The sequence below is a fragment of the Cannabis sativa genome, chromosome 1 (assembly GCF_029168945.1).
Source record: "Cannabis sativa cultivar Pink pepper isolate KNU-18-1 chromosome 1, ASM2916894v1, whole genome shotgun sequence".
NCBI classification, from domain to species: domain Eukaryota; kingdom Viridiplantae; phylum Streptophyta; class Magnoliopsida; order Rosales; family Cannabaceae; genus Cannabis; species Cannabis sativa.
In genome coordinates, this window is record NC_083601.1 from 44,015,290 (window position 1) to 44,029,734 (window position 14,445).

At 32.3% G+C, this 14,445-nt stretch overlaps 2 protein-coding genes, 1 long non-coding RNA gene and 4 other non-coding genes across 8 annotated transcripts; 6 read left to right on the forward strand and 1 right to left on the reverse strand.

The window, feature by feature from the left end:
* Positions 1-4,502: 4,502 nt before the first annotated feature.
* Positions 4,503-6,436, forward strand: LOC133038631 (uncharacterized). The gene is made up of 2 exons (XR_009688131.1): positions 4,503-5,908; positions 6,123-6,436. It is a non-coding gene; the product is annotated as an uncharacterized LOC133038631 (long non-coding RNA).
* LOC115708440 (small nucleolar RNA SNORD14) lies at positions 4,974-5,094 on the forward strand. The gene has a single exon (XR_004009940.2). It is a non-coding gene; the product is annotated as a small nucleolar RNA SNORD14 (small nucleolar RNA).
* On the forward strand, positions 5,176-5,296 carry LOC115708473 (small nucleolar RNA SNORD14). Its single transcript, XR_004009972.2, has one exon. It is a non-coding gene; the product is annotated as a small nucleolar RNA SNORD14 (small nucleolar RNA).
* Positions 5,678-5,767, forward strand: LOC115708532 (small nucleolar RNA SNORD96 family). The gene has a single exon (XR_004010024.1). It is a non-coding gene; the product is annotated as a small nucleolar RNA SNORD96 family (small nucleolar RNA).
* Positions 5,818-5,912, forward strand: LOC115708531 (small nucleolar RNA SNORD96 family). Its single transcript, XR_004010023.1, has one exon. It is a non-coding gene; the product is annotated as a small nucleolar RNA SNORD96 family (small nucleolar RNA).
* A 1,268-nt stretch (positions 6,437-7,704) lies between the features above and the next one.
* Positions 7,705-12,915, reverse strand: LOC115707315 (pentatricopeptide repeat-containing protein At4g16470). Of its 2 annotated transcripts, XM_030635233.2 has the most exons (6): positions 12,314-12,879; positions 10,936-11,896; positions 10,763-10,821; positions 9,855-9,999; positions 9,452-9,573; positions 7,705-9,359 (listed from the first exon to the last, which is right to left on the reverse strand). In XM_030635233.2, the coding sequence occupies exons 1-6, from the start codon at positions 12,862-12,864 to the stop codon at positions 9,107-9,109; spliced, it is 2,091 nt and encodes a 696-aa protein (XP_030491093.2). In that variant the 5' UTR covers positions 12,865-12,879; the 3' UTR covers positions 7,705-9,106. The 2 variants fall into 2 exon arrangements, with proteins under 2 accessions (XP_030491093.2, XP_060972681.1); XM_061116698.1 differs by lacking the exons at positions 7,705-9,359; positions 9,452-9,573 and having other exon boundaries at positions 9,864-9,999; positions 10,601-11,896; positions 12,314-12,915.
* LOC115707316 (probable serine/threonine-protein kinase WNK11) lies at positions 7,903-8,936 on the forward strand. Its single transcript, XM_030635234.2, has one exon. The coding sequence runs from the start codon at positions 7,903-7,905 to the stop codon at positions 8,827-8,829; it is 927 nt and encodes a 308-aa protein (XP_030491094.1). The 3' UTR covers positions 8,830-8,936.
* Positions 12,916-14,445: the final 1,530 nt, after the last annotated feature.

Here is a 14,445-nt window from a genome sequence, read left to right on the forward strand (position 1 = left end):
AGATAATATTTTTGTAATTTTATTTAACCCAAAGCACCAGTTCATACGTCAACTTGGGGCTAGGGGCTAGGTGCGTCTCAAGTGGCTTTTCGAGACTCGTTTTGATATTTCTTATGCATTTGAGATTAGGTCTTACGCTATTTTTTACTAAAATAAGAAAAATGCTCGGAACAAAGTTTGTGTTTGAGGAGTGGAAACATGCAAACCAGGTTGTATGTTAACTTGGGCGCAGGGCCTAATGTCCATGTCAACCTGGGTGTTGGGTCCCTATTTCAACCTTAGAGAATCTCGTTTGCTCACCGATATCACTTGTATCTCCATTATTTATGAAAACGAAAAATATGCCCGAAACACTTTTTGGGAGAAATGATTGAAAAATAGCTCAGGTTAACATTTGTCAACCTTGGCGGTTAGCCTAGCACCAGTGTCAACTTGGGCGATGGGTCAATATTTTTTCGGCTGAGTAGTTCCGTTTGATTCCCAAAAACTCTCGTATCTCAATTATTTGTGAAAATGAAGAATATTTCCAAAAGACTTCTCGAAAAATTTGATTGGAAATAACCTAGGATGACAAAATGTCAACCTGGTCGCTAGGCCCAACGCCAAGGTCACCTTGGGCGCTGGGTCCCAGTTCTGGCTCTTAAATGACTACGTTTGCTACTTGAAAACACCCAAATCTTAATCATTAATGGAAACGGAGAATATTCTCAGAAGACTTATTCTGAAATGGTGTTGAAAATGACTCATATAATGCATTAACCCGTAGAGACGCCACATATGTACTTTTATAAATTAGTTTATAATAATAAACTAACGATTTAAAAAATATTTTAATATAATTAAAACTTTATTTAATTATTCGAGATATAAAATTAATTTTTTTGGCATTATAAATTAGGGTCGGAGATCCCCTTTAAAAGGATTTCTAGATATTATTTTAAATTGTTACAACCAAATACTTATACTTTTCAGAGTTATCATAAACCAAAACACTGCACCACAAAGCACCCGCAAGCCACAAAAATTTAACAAGAAAAGCAAAAGCATACATAGGATACTTCTAAGTACAGATATAATCAGACATAACCATTAAATCATAATCAGATATTTACATAATTAACTCAAAAGCAAGAAATCACATTGTCTAATACAAACAATCACTAGTAACACACATTTATCTTATAAGACAAACTAAATTGTCACTCGAGTAACCATTTCTCACATTTGCCAAACGAAACAGTGTAATAAGACAACCGATAAGTAAGAAACCTACCAACTGTTTCAATTAGAGTAGTACTCTCTTTTACACTGTTGCCTAATGAGACAACCCAATAGAGTAAGAACTCTTTCTTCTCTTTTACACGGTTGCCTAATGAGACAACCCAATAGTGTAAGAACTCTTTCTTACCCTGTTGTCTAATGAGAAAACCAAATAGAGTAACAACTCTCTCTTATAGACGATAATTATCGAATCACGTATTGACATGCTATGTGGCACGGTTATACTTTTCTTACCTCATGTCTAAATTCACTCATTTCGATCAAGTGGAAAATGCTCAACAACCTCCAGGGCCGGCCCTGACTTTTAGTGGGCCATAGAAAAAAAAAATTATTTTGGGCCCTTATTTAGAAAAAAATATGGTATTTTTCAAAATCAATAAAAAAAATGGTACAATTTTAAAAGGTAAATATTTTTTTTGGGCCCCTGGGATAAGTGGGCCCTAGGCACAGGCCTAGCCCGCCTATGCCCAGGGCCGGGCCTGACAACCTCAAGCCTTATGTCACAAAAACGGTAATCCAGTAGGCAACTCATTTTAATCTATTCTAGGACTTAAACTCAAGATCGAAAGTTATATCTAAACAACCAATTTGGTAGCATGCTCACTCTCGGACATGTTACCTTAATTAGCTATTTGAGCTCATTTGCGTTAATTGTACGATTAGACTCATTATAACGTTTCTCGTAAACATCAACCAAGGTGAATCCCATATCATGGTGTCCAAGACATGAGCATGAGACTTAACCTACTTCCATTATAATTATATATTTCCCACAATATGAAAATAACATAATTCATTCGCTCATTATCCTCACCCCGATTAAAGCTCCAATAAAATTATTGCTCTTATGACTTATCTAATATTCTGCCTTCAGTAGATTTCAATCATCCTTGAAATAAAAGGGTTCTGCTTTCCGAACCATTCATAATGGCTCCAAGTGGTCTCCCACCTCACTGCGACACAACCCAAGATACTAAAGAAATAAGGTGGCGTTTGGTTGGAGGTAATAAAATGGAATGGAATGGAAAGGAAACAATTTTCATTCCATTCCTTTGTTTGGTTACGTTTTAAAGTATTAGAATGACATTCCAATGGAATGCTCTTTCCACCATTTTGGTGGAATGACTATTCCATTTTAAAAAGAAAGGAATGACCATTCCAATTTAACAAGAAAAAAAAATTAATGATTTTTTATCAGTTTTTTTAATGCATTTTAAATTTTATTCCATTCCATTCCTATTCCTATTCTCATTCCCATTCATATTCTTATATTTTCATTCCTCCCAACCAAACGCCTAACTTCATTGATAAGACGAGCTTACTGTTCTCTCAATTCTCTTATATGCTCACTGTATTGCCAAATATTTTTTTAGTGGTAGCATACCTCACTTCCTTATTTTATGGTAATGAAGGATTTCTCATTTTCCTAGCCATTTCCAAGCTTAAGGATTCTTAATTAAGTCTATCAAACTATCTCAAAGACATCACTAGATACCTTATATAATCCATAACTTACATCGATCAAAACTTTTGACCAAAACAATAATGATAATAAGCATTTCCTCAATAAATAAACATACACTTCCTATCATGCTTTACTATTAATATAATCATAGCATACTGCAAATATAACTTAATTCACGCTTCTCAAATAATCAAATGTAGCAGGTAAATAATAACATATATGATATGAAACAAGACACATTGAACACATAAATATACTACAAAACAGGTCACAACTTTCAAAAAACAAACCACTAAATTCATAGTACAAAATAATCTTCAATATACGTTATAATATAAAAACTAAAAATTAAAAAATCAATTAAAAAAAGAAAATGATAAGCAAGATTAGAGAGTACTTAATTATGTAATTAATCTAAGAAAAAGTGTCCGAAAAGCGAATAAAAGAAAAAAGAGAAATGTAAGTAAATGACCCTATTTCTAACTCTATAGATAATTAATGTCATTTTTTTAAAATAATAAAGCAAATGTCCTTTTTTACTTTTTAATACCTAAAATACCCTTCATTATATAAAAGGTATTATATGTTTTATTCCTTTAATAGAAATTATGAAAAACAATAAATCAAAACCTCTCTACTGAATTTTTATCAACTATTTTTTCATTATATCAAAGGTATTATATATTTTATTCTTTTAGATTTTATTGTTGTTGTTGTCTAATATGTTATTTAACCATATAATTAATTTTTTATTAATATATCGTATGATATACAAACAATATACCTTAAACCAATATACATATATCACAAACTTAAACTAATATACTATTAAATGAATTGTTTTCCACAATATACAGTAGCATACAAAAACTATATATCACAATCATAAGCAGATATACTATAGTTAAAAATTAATATACCACCAACATAGTGAAAAAAAAATTATACAAAAAACTTAATTTAATATTCCACAAGTTTTTTTTTTCTTGTTCTTTCCTTCATGAAATACCAATGAACATAAAATCAATATACCTCAGTCAAATATAACTATACCTCATACTTAAATTAATATTTAATAGTTTTATTTTCTTTATATCCTTCACGATATACATATTACATACAAACGATATACCTTAGACCAATATAAATATATCATAAACTTAAACTAATATACTATTAAATGATTTTTTTCCACAATATATAATAATATATAAAAACTATATTCTGCAATCATAAACCATAAATACTATAGTGTAAAATTAATATACCACCAATATAGTGAAAAATATATATATACTAAAAACTTAATTTAATATTCCACATGTTTTTTTTTTCTTTCCTTCATAATATACTAATGGACATAAAGACAATATTTCCTAGTGAAATATAACTGTACCTCAAACTTAAACTAATATTCTATATTTTTTAATTTCCGTCTTTCGTTCATTATATACCATAGCACATTAAAATAATATACTACAATCTTAAACTAATATACTACCTTTCAGTTATTTCAAAATATATATATACTACTTTTCAGTTTTTTTTAATATATTATTGCACATAAAAACGATATATGCAAAATAACTATACCAGACACTTAATTATTCAAGATTATAATTGTAATTTATCATCAAATTTTTAACTAAAAGGATATTTTGTTAATTTTTTTAAAAAAGAGACATTTATTAACTTAATTGTTAGATTTAGAATCATTTTGCATCTAGGCCCAAGAAAAAATATGTAAATTGGTGGTAACAAAATGAGCCCATTTCGAAAGAAAGCCCAGCATCACATTATGGCACTGCTTTCCATTCAAAATCTAAAACAACATATCGCCGCCGTTAATTGATAAAACCCTAAAATCCCTAAAACCCCTAATTCCATCTATAAAGACACCATCTTCATATTATATCATCCTGTGCCTCCATTATCACTCGTTCTCAATCCTTCCCTTCATATCGAAGCTATTCGGTGCTGTTTCTTCGATTGTCTTCTTGCTATTCTATATCTCATATTTTTTTTATTTTTTCTTTCTCCAATCAATGTATATGCTCTATTATATTATTCAAGTTTTTCTCGGGAAATAACTATCGTTCGATCGTCTTTCATAGTTGGAAATCTATCGCCTACTCTAATCCCGATGGTTATTGGAGTAGAGTTTGATTATTGTTTGTATCTTCTTTGTGTTATATTTACCCCTCTTTAACTGTATGATACTTGTTGATGTCAATGATGATAAATCTAAGGCTTGTTTCTCAAAACATTCGCAGTGGCCGACTAAAGCTTTCGCCTTCGCCAGGCTTGAGAGCTAATGCTGCCTTAACCTTCCTTGGATGTCTGAGATCTGTAATTTGATCTTCTTCTTTGTTGTTAATTTTTCCATAACATTTGCTGTGGTCTAATAATTGCTTAGTTTTTATTGTTAATTTCAATGATGATAACTCTAAGGCTTGTTTCTCAAAACATTCGCAGTGGCCGTCTAAAGCTTTCGCCTTCGCCAGGCTTGAGAGCTAATGCTGCCCTAACCTTCCTTGGATGTCTGAGATCTGAACTTAGTTCTTCTCCTTTGTTATTTCTTTATTATAATTTCGATTGGTATTTAGTTCTTGTGTCATATTTTGACGGAGGATCTCTGCGAAGAAATCCTTTACAATACGGTAGCAAACATGTTATGTTTGTATATTTCCTTAGTTAACGTCAAATATCAATATCAACATTGTGATGGTTTTCCTTTTTGGATTTCCTCCGTTTTGATTTGTCTCATATTCCATCACCTTGTAGAGCGGCTTTGCTGCCATTGCTACTTTGGACTTGCCATGGGGCTTACATTTTGCTATTAAGTTTTTATCTTTTTCTATTTGCTACTGTTTTTGTATGTATTACGACAGTTTCATTAATTTGCTTTGATGTTTTACATGTATATATATATTGCCCATGATGATATCAATCATCAATTACCATCTTTCGGGACTGAATGGCTCTTTTGGGCCTTGCTGTTAATATGCAATTCTGAGGCATTTTCATTAATTTTTATTTCTTTATAGTGCTAAGTTATACAAACTTTTACAGTACCAATGAGGATATCATTTACCAATTAACACCATCTTTCGGGACTGAAATGGCTTTTTAAGCCTTGATGTTATATTCTGCAATTCTGAGGTACTAAGTGTGTCATAATGATATTTTTTTTTTAAAATTTTAAGCTTTGCTTACAAGTTTTACTGTTTTTCAAAGTTCTAACAATGACTTTTCTGTATGTTTATATCAGTGAGTTTGTTGACTGTACTAAGTTTTGGCAGTTGTTTAGATTTCAGTTTGATAATTCTATTATTATTGGTTTGTATATACATATATGTTTTGTTTTTTGTTGCAGGGTCGCTGCTTCATCTTCCGATCATCCCATCAGTGTGTTCTTGTTGATGGCCTGAGAGTTATTCATTTTTTTAATTCATTGTAGACTGTAATTTGTACTATTTATTTTGTAACTTTTTTGTCAAATTTCAAATTTTTCTTAGAAATTTATATAGATTAATGTCTATATAAATTTCTGAGAAATTTCTCAGTGAATAAAAAGTGTACTAGTTGAGATATCTTTACTGTAGTACCATATCTCATTTAAGAGTAATATAATAACGTGCATTCATTTATATAATATTAATATAGGTTCTGCTATTACCTCAGTGTAAACTATATTTGTACATCATTTTTTCTTATTTAAATGATGAATAATTTTTATTTTGAAATTAAACATATCTTAATCAAATTAACTTTTCTTGCTACAAAAAATGTAGTAAATAATTACATTTATTAGTTAGATTATAAATGTGTATGGTAAACAATCAAAAAATAGCTTTTTAAGAGCTTAAAGCGTAAAGTTATAGTTGCTGCAATTTAACTTTATATTCAATTTCCCACTGAAAACAGTGTTTTTGTTATACACTGCTCTGGTAAACGTTTTCAACTGTTAGAAACATTTTCAAGAAAGATTTCTAATTGTTAAATTTAGATATTATATAAATAAATAGTCAATATAATAAATTTTAGAAAATTCTCATTTTTAGTATCTAAAATAATATTTTAATTAGTTTTTTTTATATTGTAAAATTTAAAAATTTAAATAGTCAATATAATTTTTTTTAGTATCTATTTATATTTTTATTTATTTTTTTTTATAATTTTTTTTTAGTTAAATTAATTTTTTTTAGTATCTATTGCGTTCAAACTGATATTTATAGGGTATTCATGAAAAAAAATTTGACTAAAAAATTTAGAAGGTACATTTAAAAGGATACATTATAGAATCACTCATAAATTTTTATTGTGGAAAAATTATTGGATATATACATGGTGAAAAACTTTTTTGGAAACTGAAATAGCTGAGGGGGCGACTAGTTTCGGAACTAGAAAATCTTGAATTCTATTTGGAGCAATTTAAATTTAGATTTTTGTGGTGTTAATTTGTAAATTTTCTTTTTTTTTTTTTTTTTTTTTTTTGAATGGTAATAATCTTTATTAACCAACAACCTCTGTTACCAAACATGGTAACAACTCAAAATAGAAGCTCTTGCAAAAGCATATTAGAAATATATCTTGTTAATTTTTTTTTAATCTTTTCTGCTAAAAGATTTCAGAATCTGATTTAAATTTAATGCTCGTTAATTTAATTGATCATTTTTTTCTTTATTTTTTGAAACAATTTTTTATTTATTTTGAAAGTTCTATATAAAATTTCGGGATTTTATTGCCTTTTTTTTTAACGTTTAATAAATGCATTTAATTATTAAAAAAGAAAAAAGGAAAAAAGATAAGCATTTAATATTGTGATTTTTTTTAAGAAAATAGGATTTAAATTTAAACGATTTAAACTATCTAGCCGAAATTATAGCTCTTCTACCCACGATATCCTACTCACTATTATATTATTATTAATATATTGAGCCTATAAATAGTTTGTTACCTTAATCAAATCTCCTCTCTGCAAAAATGGGTTACCACAGTTTGTATTTGAAAGAATGTCTCACTGCATACTTCTTAGTTATATGCTCCGCCTCAGTTTTCATTTAAATCCATTATCCGCAATTCTTCTACTCACTACTTGAATTCATCAATTCAAGCCCTAAGATTTTTAAATTCAAGAAACTTCCAAACAAAACATGGCGTACCTCGACAACAACGACGACGATGGTGAGCCTTTCGTCGAGACCGATCCGACGGGCCGTTACGGAAGGTACAGGGAGTTGATCGGTGCCGGTTCAGTAAAGAAAGTGTACAAAGCCTTTGACATTGTAAATGGCGAAGAAGTAGCTTGGAACCAAGTTTCCTTGAGAAAATTCATGGACGACGATTCAACCATGGCTAGGCTATTCACAGAGGTTCGTTTGTTAACTTCTTTAAAAAACGACAACATTATTTCTTGCTTTGCCGCCTGGAACGACAAAAATAACCAAACCCTCAATTTCATCACCGAGGTTTGCATGTCTGGGAATTTGAGGGAGTACCGTAAGAAACACCGTAGGGTTTCGTTATCTGCGATCAAGAAATGGGCCCGGCAGATATTGAGAGGCCTGGACTATCTTCACACGTGCGAACCGCGCGTGATTCACAGAGACTTAAACTGTAGCAATATCTTCATCGATGGAAATAGGGGGAAGGTGAAGATAGGGGATTTGGGATTGGCCACCGCGAAAGACCGGAACGCGTTCGTACAGTCTATGGTGGGGACGCCTGAGTACATGGCGCCGGAGATTTTCGAGGAGAAGTATACGGAGACGGTTGATATTTACTCGTTCGGGCTCTGTGTGTTGGAGCTCGTCACTAGGGAGATTCCGTACAGCGAGTGTAAGTCAATCGTTGATATTTACAGGAAGGTGAGCGGCGGAGTCAAACCTCAGGCCCTGAATAAGGTGGAGGATTCGGAAGTGAAATGTTTCATTGAAAAGTGCATTGTTCGTGACCCGGAAAGGCCCACTGCGGCCCAATTACTTCAGGACCCATTTTTTTATGGGCTTTTTGATGATGACGACGAAAATTACTACCACGGGGAATTCTATGGTGTAGTGGCTAGTACTTTATTAGTTTAAGCTTTTTACATTTGTATTAGTTTTAGTTTTGTTGGTTTTTTTTATCTTAATATTAGAGAGATAAATGTAAATGCAAAGAGAATAATAGAGGCACTCTCTTTAGTAAACTAAGATTTTAACCAAACTAAATTTGAATTTACTAGTCTACACACCCATAATATAAAGAGTTAAAGCTAAAATACATCTTAATTAGATAGAATAGAAGATTCATATCCAGACTCGCCTCTAGTGTATCAAATCTCAAGCAATATATATATACATAAATATAATATTACTACTATGCAATGGAACCACAATGAACATGGGATTCAATGGCAACTCTTGCAGCCTCGATGACTACTTGTCCACTTACATAGTGGTGGCGACAGACCGGCATGTAGACATCAGCACCACCGATCAGCTCGGTTTGCTTCTCTTGTGTTTTTCTCAATGTAAACAGGGCAGGTTTCCCACAAAGCTCACATCTGGCACTTAATTTTGTTATAGAATCAGCAAGAGGAATTATGTCAAGCACAGAACCAAAGCTCCTTCTGCCATCATCATAGAAGAAAAACTTATCAAGCCTTTCCATACATGACCTCACATTATTTTGATTAAAAGTTTGAAGGGTACTAAAAAATACCTCAAGTAGTCACCATCTAGACCAGAGACTATGATTGTTTTGCCATCAAGATCAGCAGCTTCACGGCAGAAATCATAAAGGTCTCCAAAGAATTGAGCTTCATCGATTCCAATCACATCTAGCTGTCATCAAACGTTGACATGAAGCTAAATTTAAAATCTTGTTTATGTCATTTTAATTCTGGTCAAACCCAACAATCTCCTAAAAATCTGAGTAAAGTGCTAGGCATGAGTAATCGAAACCCAAACCATAGACATGTCCACTTAACATAAACTTCAAATCACAAGTCTGTAGACAAGGAAAACTATCTAACCTCACAATCAGAATATACCCTAACAACTCAATATTAACATTGCAAAATCATCAGTTAGGGACTGATTAGTTTTTGAGGGACTAAAACTACCTCTTCATATGCTTCTGCACCAAAATTTTGCCTGAATGATAGCAAATCTGCCAGAGCCCAACAAGGCAATTTCACTCCATCATGTGTTACAATTGAATCCAATCCATACCTTGTGTCTTTGTTTGATTTTATTATTGCTACACTTCTATAAAACAGATAAAAAAAAAAAGAAATTAGTAGATAAAAATGAATTCCAAAACACGTGTATAATTGTTCAAACCATTTCCACATCACAATTATACGTATGTAAAGTCATCACAAGACCTACGTTACAGCTATGCTACTGTATAATTGAACAATCTAGCCATAATATGTTGCAGCTAGATGTGTATAATTGAACCATTAGCTATTACTACTGTATAATTGAAAAGATAGAATCCAGGTTTTTCATCAAACAGCCATTTATATTATTATATACTTAATCAAAAGACTGGCTGCAATTCTTTTGCAAACTATCAAAAATAACACTTTTCTCACCTCTAAATGAAGTGAATTATATAACTAGCAGAAACCTACATCAATGGCTCACATATAATCCATAAATATAAACTGGGGCAACCTCATTTGTTTCCACTAGAGTAACCTTTATAGGATGTGACATAACAAGACCACTGTATGACCTAAATAGATTAATTATGCAACTTTTCCTTATAGGGGTGATGAGCTCAAGGATCTTTTTAGTTACTTAACACCCTGACTTTCAAAGGGAATACGTCCCCAGCTTTAAGAAGCTCTTTTTCCATTACCTATTTTACCCGTCATTATATTCAGGAATATACCCTACATCCTTCAAAATGCAAGTGATTGCTTCAATCATCTCATAAATCTCCTCAGATTGTAAATGAGTTTTGTCACCCTTATGAAAGAAGTGGACCTCCCTTTGAACCTCAATCTTGCTAAAAGCAGGTTCTTTTATCATCCCCGATTCCTTCATTGCAGCCCTAACCTTTGCCACATTTTCCCATAATCCAAAAGTGGCATAAGCATTAGCCAAGACTTCATATTTACCAGCATTTTCTGGTTCCAATTCAAAGTACTTCTTCTCTGCAAGCTTTAACAGGTTCATGTCTCCATGAACTCTACAAGCCCCAAGCAAAGCTCCCCATATCACTGAGTGCTCTTTGAAAGGTGAGCTCAGAATGAACTCATAAGCTTCTTTTAGCCTCCCAGCACGACCTAAAAGATTGACCATAGCAGAATAGTGTTGTTCTCTTGGTTGAATACCATAATGTTTCATTGAAGAAAAGTGTTCCCAACCCTCATCAATCAAACCTCCATGGCTACAAGCACAAAGAACTGATAAAAAAGTAACATAATTTGGTCTGACACCTTCAGCCTTCATCCTATGGAAAAGCTCCAACACCTTATTAACTCTTCCATGCAGACCATACCCAGATATCAAAGAAGTCCATGTAATGACATTCTTATTAATAGAGGTATCAAATACCAAATGTGCATCAGATAGGCTACTGCCCTTAACGTACATATCTAAGAGGGCACTGTTGACTATAACATTGTCCATACTATTGCACTTGATCAAGAGACCATGGGCTTGCTTGCCATGTTCCAATGCTGCTAAAGAGGCAAAGGCTCTAAATACAGATGCAAAGGTATACTGATCCGGTATAAAGCCACTCTGTCTCATCTTGTAATAAAGATTTAACCCCATCTCTGTTAGTCCCTTTTGAAAATACCCTGCAATTATTGCATTCCATGAAACTAAATTTTTTTCCAGAAGTTTATCAAACAAAATGTGGGCTGTTCTTAGTCCCCCAGACTTTGCATACAATATCAACAATTTGGTCTTTAAATATTCGTTAGGGACAAATCCCAAAACAATCATTTGTGCATGGATTCTTCTCCCACTATTATATTCTTTTATATATACGCATTCTTGCAAGAGAAGAGCATACGTCTTTGTTTTCACTTGTATCCCTGAATGGCACAATAGAGAGACAGCTTCCTTCAAATTCCCCGAAAAACAAAGAAACTTTAATGTTTTATCCAATTGGAGGTTGTTTGTTAGAGGCTTGACCTGAAAGCTGGGAATATCTCACTGGTAATTATTATGCAATCAAATTACACAAAGAAAATTAGGCCTTGTGCAGTGCAGCCACAAAAACTAAGGAGGAAGAATGCAAATTAGTCTTTGAAAAAGTCAATATTCTATATTTCCGCTTCCGCTTAAAGCTATGCAAGGGAAAATTTAAGGATTGGCCTAAACGTAAAGGTCCATTCTTCCTAACATATAAGCACAAGTACTAGATGCATTTCGTTTCAACAATTGGAATAATCAGAATTCAGAAAACCCAAAACAATAGTTAGCGCAAATCCTATCTTACGCTCAGAAAGAGAATTCTCAAGCAATTAGACAAACAAAGCTCAAAAAATATTCAAGTCTAAAAATCCTTACAAGAAAAATTGTGGTCAGTATTATAAAAATCAGATAAAGGTCAAACCTGCCGTTGCTTTTCTCTGATTGAATCCGACGAAGAAGCGTGGTAGTCTTTCCGGCGAACATAGGACCAACAATCACGTGAACTTCGCCAGACCTGAGCGTCCGAGACTCTCGCTCCATTTGCAGGCCGCGGTTTTGAATTTGAACCAAAGAGCATGGTGTTTTGGGGAAACAGGAGATGGGTTTCAGGTGAAGAAGATTGGATTTTTGCAGAAAGGTTGTTGTTGGGTTATGTTGATTGGATTTAGTGGCAAGAGAAAATAACGCCAAATGTGTTTTCTGTGAAAGTTGAGAACACGGGAATGGCGTCTGAGATACAAGGGACTTCATCCTTGAAATAGCTTTCATGTATTTAGGAGAGAGAGAGAGAAAAAGGGGGCTATAACAGAGGGATAGATAGGGCTTCAAGGGTTTAAGGGTTTTACAGTTGGGTAGCTCGATAGTGAAAGAGACAAGAGTGAAGAGAGCCTTGAGTTGAGCAGCTGCTTTTGACTTTTGTCTTTCTCCAACGGAACGGAAGGGGTGTGTGGGGACACTCTCAAACGACAGCATAACTGTAAAACGACATAAATATTTGACCAACGACATGCATTTACAAGACAGAGATGTATAAAATGAACTATGAAGTAAATCCTTTGATTTGTCACTGTCAGACTCAGATTCATATAAGCCATGAAAAACACTATGCATTGCATAGAATAGAACAGTAATCTGTTTATGTGAGTGAGTGAGTAGAAAGCACTTTGATTTGATAATCTCAAATTAAAATTATAAATTGTTTAGAGAAAAAGTAGGCGCAACTATTTACTTCTCATGAAAAAGGACCCAAATTATTAATACTTTGTAAAATTCTCAGGTTGGTCTTCCCCAAATTAATTTCATACCAGATTCTTTATCATTACTTTATATATTAAAAAAGTCTGAAAATTATAACTTCAAAGTGATCATGATTCAAGCTTAGCTCATGAACATAATTTTTTTTTTGTTCTTATGAAAAACATGACAGATACTAAGTACCATTAGACAAAAGTACTTGTTTAAAAATCTTGTATATTGGAGAGGAAGGAGGCTAATTTATGGCAGATTGGATCAATTATTATAATCTTTTCATTTAATTATTTAAATTTTTTACGAACATTTTACTTTTACAGATATTCAACAAACACAAATAGTCAAAATACACATGCTTGTTTATGAGTAATAACAACTTAGTACAACTGTTTTAAAAATTATGTCTCTTAGTTGAACAATGATACACAAGAGAAATATCCAATTAATTTCACAAACTTAAAGAATTATATATTAATTCATATAACTTAGAATTTTGATGACACAGAACATGCATTTTGTTTGTCTAGTTGCATAATTTGATAATAATAATTATTATTATATTAATCTAATGTGTTAGTTGACATGAATTTGTTCTTTATTTTTAATTCCATTTACTAATGATTAAACCATTCCCACTCTCTCATTAGAGTTTCTGCATATATATGTCAGCAAAAAACTAAATATTTTTTTTTCCTTTTAATGGGGTTAAAACAGGGATCTTTGTCACTAAAAATGCATGATTTTGGTTTATTTGCTTACCTCAATAAAATTCTATGTTGTTGGAGCTGTAAAAGAAAAAAATGAGAGCAAGAGTTGAATTAATAATATATGATTTTATATTTTTCTTTTAGCAAGTGATAAGATACACATAGGTGTAAATATATAGGGTCATGCCCCCTGTCTGTCACATTAGTTGGCTTTCTCATCTTCTTATCTCGCTTGGCTTCATTATTGATTTCTCCACTATAGCCAAATTAATTAATCCCCAATTCTTGGCCTATCCAACTAAACATCAATCTTACAACAATATTAATAAATTGGTCTTTGGTATTGCCCCATTACAGCTTTTAATAGAAAAGTTTTATCAGAACCAAAGATACATATATTATGATAGATATAATCTTCTTTCTATATTAATTAATATATCTCTCTATCCAATTAATCATGCACATGCATGAATCTAATACAGCATAAACATGATCCATTTTATCATTTGAGTCATATATATATATAGTTATATACCAAATTAATGAACTAATTAACATCAAATCAAGGGTTAAAACTTCTTGGTAGTGGGGTTAT